Source organism: Condylura cristata, unplaced genomic scaffold (assembly GCF_000260355.1).
Source record: "Condylura cristata isolate star-nosed mole 26May11 unplaced genomic scaffold, ConCri1.0 scaffold00002, whole genome shotgun sequence".
In the NCBI taxonomy this organism is placed as follows: Eukaryota; Metazoa; Chordata; class Mammalia; order Eulipotyphla; family Talpidae; genus Condylura; species Condylura cristata.
The window spans coordinates 196,099-201,154 of record NW_004567103.1 but is presented as its reverse complement, the minus strand read 5'-3'; the positions used below and the strand labels follow the sequence as shown (position 1 = coordinate 201,154).

General features: G+C 58.1%; 1 protein-coding gene across 1 annotated transcript in view; it reads left to right on the top strand.

Moving 5' to 3' along the window:
• SCLY (selenocysteine lyase) overlaps nt 1-5,056 on the top strand; it is a 68,600-nt gene that overhangs the window by 61,361 nt on the left and 2,183 nt on the right. The window contains exon 14 of the mRNA XM_004674747.2: nt 3,708-3,781. Within this exon, the coding sequence (XP_004674804.2) occupies nt 3,708-3,781 (74 nt within the window). The remainder of the gene's footprint in view (nt 1-3,707; nt 3,782-5,056) is intronic.

Here is a 5,056-nt window from a genome sequence, read left to right as displayed (position 1 = left end):
CCGCTGGGCACCGCCGCGGGCCGCCTGTGGCCGGCTCCCCTCCCTCCGTCCCGCCGCGGTTGTGGGGTGCGCTGGCGTTGTGGCTGTTCTCGTGAGCAGCCTGGGGTCACCTGTTTGGGGAGCAAGAGGCGCGGAGACGGAGGGTCCCGCCGCCCACCCTGCCCTTGGCCTTGCCCCCCTGACCTGGCGTTGACCCGGGCGCCTGGCCAGGGTCGGTGTGCCAGGGTTCCCCGTGGTCGCCCTCGCCCTGCGGAGCTGGCAGCCCCGGCGCCCCCGCACCCCCCGCCCGCCCGGCTCCCCAGGGCTCCCCACCAGTGCGGCTCTCAGCTGTTTACAGGCCCGTTCTGTTCCGGCGCCCTCCTGCGCCTTCGACCGCTGTGGGCTGGCAGTGGTGCTTGTCTGTCCTGATGGGCCAAGGCCCAGGCCCGGGGCCGCCATCCCTCGGGGATCTCTGGTGTCTTTCTTGGGAGATTGACACCAGCAGCCAAGGTCTGAGCACGGGGTGTGGCTCACTGCGAAAGTTTAAGAAAGTGCTCAGACTAAAAGAAAAGCTTTTTTAAAAAAAAAAAAAAAGATTATACACATGAAGTGGTGCAGGGGTTGAGAGGACGCCCGGAGACAGAGCGGGGAGCAGAACAGGCGCATGTACTGGGGCCCAGGGCTGAGGGGGCAGCCGGGAGGCAGGAGGGGGCTGCTGCACCTGTGGGTGCCTCCCTGGCAGGCGTCACGCTGGGCTGCCGCTGCCGGGCCTCCATAGCACCGAGACTGACCCCCGTGCTACCAGGGAGGCCCCGACTAAGCTCTGCACCGGGTCTCTCAGGACCAGCACCCCAGACAAGTGTGCAGATGGCCCTCGGAGGACAGTGGCCAGCGCTAGTCAGGCTCGCTCTGGGCCCGGCTGTCTCAGGCGCAATGGGCGAGTCCGGTGACCTCTCTTCAGACTGGTTCCTCTAATTCACTCAAGACTGACAAATCCACATTGGCTGCTTTGCAGGATTCCCAAAGCATAATTTAAAAATGATGATGAATGCCATGCAGCAAATTATATATATTTATTTTTAATGAAATATTTCCACCTTAAACAAAATATTAGAAAAAGAAGTTAAGGCCCTCCCTGGTGGCGCAGCGGGTCACAGCCCAGCACTGAGAAGCTAAAGCCGCTTCCGCACGAGTTCGATGCCCCGGAGGTGACCCCAGGGCGCCCCAGACCTCTCCTGACCCGCCCGCTGCTCCCCTCAGCAGTGGACTTCATCCAGCTGCCTGTTCTGCTCCCCGCTCTGTCTCTGGTGAAGCCTCTCGCCGCCCCTGAGCCTCTGGCCTGTACCCCAGTTCTGTATGCACAAATAAATAAATCTTTAAAAAAAAAAAGTTAAACCAAAATAAACAAAATGAATCGGCTAGCGTTCTGGAAATACCCTGCATCTTCATCTCAGCAGTTGCTTTGCATATTAAACTGAACAGTTAGGTTTGCATATTTTACTGAATGTGAACTCTTGCCCAATAGTCCCAGCGGAAAAGCTCTTAGCAAAAGGAGCGGGGAGGGATCATGCTTAGTGAAATAAGTCAGAAAGAAAAAAAAATACCGGATGGTTTCACTCATAGCAAGAGCGTAAGGGATCAGAAGAAAAAAGAAGCTTGGAAAAAAGAAGCTTCGGTAATGAAGTAAAAGGAAAACAAACAGCTGTAAAGCAGGGACTGCAGGCGGCGGAGGCCAGCAGGATCACAACGGGGCGGGAAGCCTGGCGGCGGAAGCGGGGAGGGCTAAAATGTACAAAGTGAGACTGATACAAAAGTATATATATATAATAAAATATAACATTTTTAAAAGTTAAACTATCTCCGCCTTCAGGCCTCTCAGAAGCCCGGGTGACTCAGACATTGTGTCTTTGCTGCTGAGGTCACTGGCTACTGTAACGACATGCAACTTGAACCTTGTGTTCTCGCCCCTTTTGGAGATGAGGAATTTTTCACCACCAAAATCAGAAACTGTGCTCATTAAGTTCTCACCGCCCCTTCCTCCTCAAGCTCAGAAGAAAAAAAAAAAGCATTGGCAATAGAGCAAACACGTTGCCTTTTCTGAGTAACTAGCACAGGCCAGACCATGCTCTGCTCACTCTTCAGCGGCTCGTCTTTCTCACTCAGCGAAATGCTTCCGGGATTCACCTGCTGTGGAATGACTCAAATGTCACTCCTGGCTTTTCCCTCACAGATAGCCTTTATTTGGTCAAAGTTAATTTTATTTTTCAGTTTTACTTACTCCTGTTTACGGCTGAGTAACTTTCCACTGCAGAGCGGACTCCCTCTTGTTGAACTGTGTACTGACTAGGACGCGGCTGGCTTCACATCTTGGCTCTGTGCCTAACCCAGCCATGAGCACGATGCCCACTTTTGTCCCGGAGCCCATTTTCATAGGCGCGGCGCTGCTGGGTTATATGGCAATATATGTGGACTCCCGAAGAAGGCCCTGTTTCTACAGTGGAAATGGCGGCCATTTTGTATTTCAGTCAGCAAATATAAATTTTATTTCTACATTTTTGATACAAATGTTATGCACACCTACTTGATAAATACAATTCTTATGAAGTTCATGCACCCAAGTGCACTTGTTATAATGAAACCATTAGTGTTTTTAATGTATACTAAAATTTATCTTCAACAATGAGGTGTCTAAAACGCCAAGGGGTGCGATATTCAGTAAATGCCAAATACTCAGTAATATGCCAAAATGGGTCAAAATTATAAACCAGTTTCAGCTTGGCTGGAGAAACAGCCTTCCAGCCACTGAAGAAGGTTCCGGACAATATTAAGACAATCACCGTCAAACCCAGAGTTTAACGCAGACAATGAAGAGAAACATAACAAGGTGCAGAAACTGGCCCGCCCTGGTGGGTGGGCGGCAGGGCAGGACACAGCCCTGCCCGCTGCCGCAGCCGCCTCGGTGCCAGTCCGATCCCCGCCGGAGGTGACCCCAGGGCACGACAGACCTCTCCTGGCCCGCCCGCTGCCCCCTCAGCTGTGGACTTCGCTCACCCCCTGTCCTGCTCCCCGCTCTGTCTCTGGGGAAGCCTCTCACCCCCTGCACCGCTGGCCTGCGCCCCAGCTCGGTGTGCACAAATAATCTTTAAAAAACAAAAGAGCTGCAGAAACTGGTGCCTGTAGGTGCTGACCAAGTTTCTGAGTTCAGCACAGCTGCTCCCTTAGGGTAAAAAGCGACGTTAACCGAACCTAGGTCAAGAGGCCGATGTTGAAGACCTCTTCTATGTGACAGCCAAAGATTTTCTTGAACTTTTTCCGAATGGCAAATGAGGTCACGATGAATGCTCCTTTATTCGAAGCAGTCTTACTTGTCCTGCCCCTCCGCCTACCAACCAACAGAATCAAATTTTTGCCACTGAGGAAAAAAACGCAGATGAGGAAAAATTGAACAGCCTATAAGCTGAGGGGACAGCGAGGCGGCTGCCTGGGGAGCTGCTCTGGGCCAGGCAGCAATGCCCCAGGGAAGCTGCAGGCCAGGTCAGAGGTAGAGAAGAAGAGACTGCAGGCAGCGGGGGAGGGCGGTCCTGAGGGGCTCAGGCTGCAGTCTGTGAGCCCCGGGGCTGGAGGCTGCAGCAAGGCCCAGAAACAGGGCGGGACAGGGCTTCGTGCTGCCGGCTGAGTGGGCGCCGTCTGTCACCAGGCGGCTCTGACCCCTCGCGCTGTCTCCGCAGGGAGCGCTGGGGCAGCCCTGCAGCGCACGAGCACGCCCTCCCGGCCTGCAGCTGCCCCCCAGGAAGCCATGGAGGTGGGTGCGAGGGCAGGCGGGACCGGGAGCTGAGCTCTACACGGAGCAGGGCAGGGGCCGGCGTGGCCCTGGCGGGCACCGGCCACAGCACCCCGCCCTGCAGCCTGCGGTCTTCCCCCACCTGCTTGCCGGCCCCGGTTTGCGTCCCTGGCTCGGCCAGAGGTCCCTTCGGGACATTCTCAGTCGAGGTCTGAAGCTCGGTGACCTCTGGACCTGGGAGCCGGTCCCCCTCCGCTGGCCCCTCACTTCGGGGCGGCCCACAGGGCAGCACACACCTCCTCCAGGAAGCCCTCGTGCCTGCTGGCAGATGTCCCCAGGGCCTGCTGATGCTTCTCTCAAAGCCTTTGTTTCTCCTACTTTAAGGCTCTGGAGAGGGCAGGTGCCGGACTGCCTCCTCCTGGGCAGAGGCCCAGGGGCCCTCCTAGTGGTGGCACCTGCAGGGTCCCTGGGGCCATGTTCCCAGCCTTGCTCAGCCCAGCAGGGTGTCCCAGCCCCAGCCGCACCTGCCGCCAGGCTCTTCCGGGCTGGCAAGCCTGGGCCCAGGGGGCAGGGCGGGGGCCACGGTTGGTTGGCTGTGGGTTCTGAGTGAGGGGCCGCTAGCAGCCAGGCCCCGGGGCACAGGGAGCATGGCCACCTCTGCTGGGCAGGGGCTCTGGTGCCCACGGCCCACGTGCCAGTTCACCTGGGCAAGGGGCCCTGCTCCGGCCTGTCCCGGCATCTCCATGTGAAGTGCCAGATGCTAGATGCTCTGCTGAGCGGGGGCTCCTCGAGCCGTCGGTCTGGCGCATTCACCTTGCCAACGCTGGGCACGCTGCCAGGGGCTCCACAGGCCTGCAGTGAAGATGGAGACAGTGAGGAGCCAGGGCCCTCGCCCAGGGAACAGGGAGCAGTCACCGGCCTGCCGGGCGGGGCTGCACCCCCACAGGGGCAGAGGAAGGTGGGAGCCCAAAGGAGGTGGGGGAGGTGAGAAAGGGAAGAGAAGAGGCAGGGCTCAGGGGAGGAAGGAGTGAGGGTGGTGGGTGACGAGAGGGCGCAGCGTGGAGCAGAGGTTTTCCACGCCGCCAGCCACCGGCTCCACACGCTTCCCCCTTGTTCCTCAAAGCCAGGCCGGCCGTGGGCGGAGAGCGGCGGGGTGCGCCAAGCAGAAGGGGAGGGCGCAGGGCAGCGAGGGGGAGACGGGCGGACGGCGCGGGAAGGGAGCGGAGAGGCCACAGTGCCCCCGTAGAGACCACAGGCCTGGGTGACAGGTGTGCCGGCCGGGTGACAGGTGTGCCG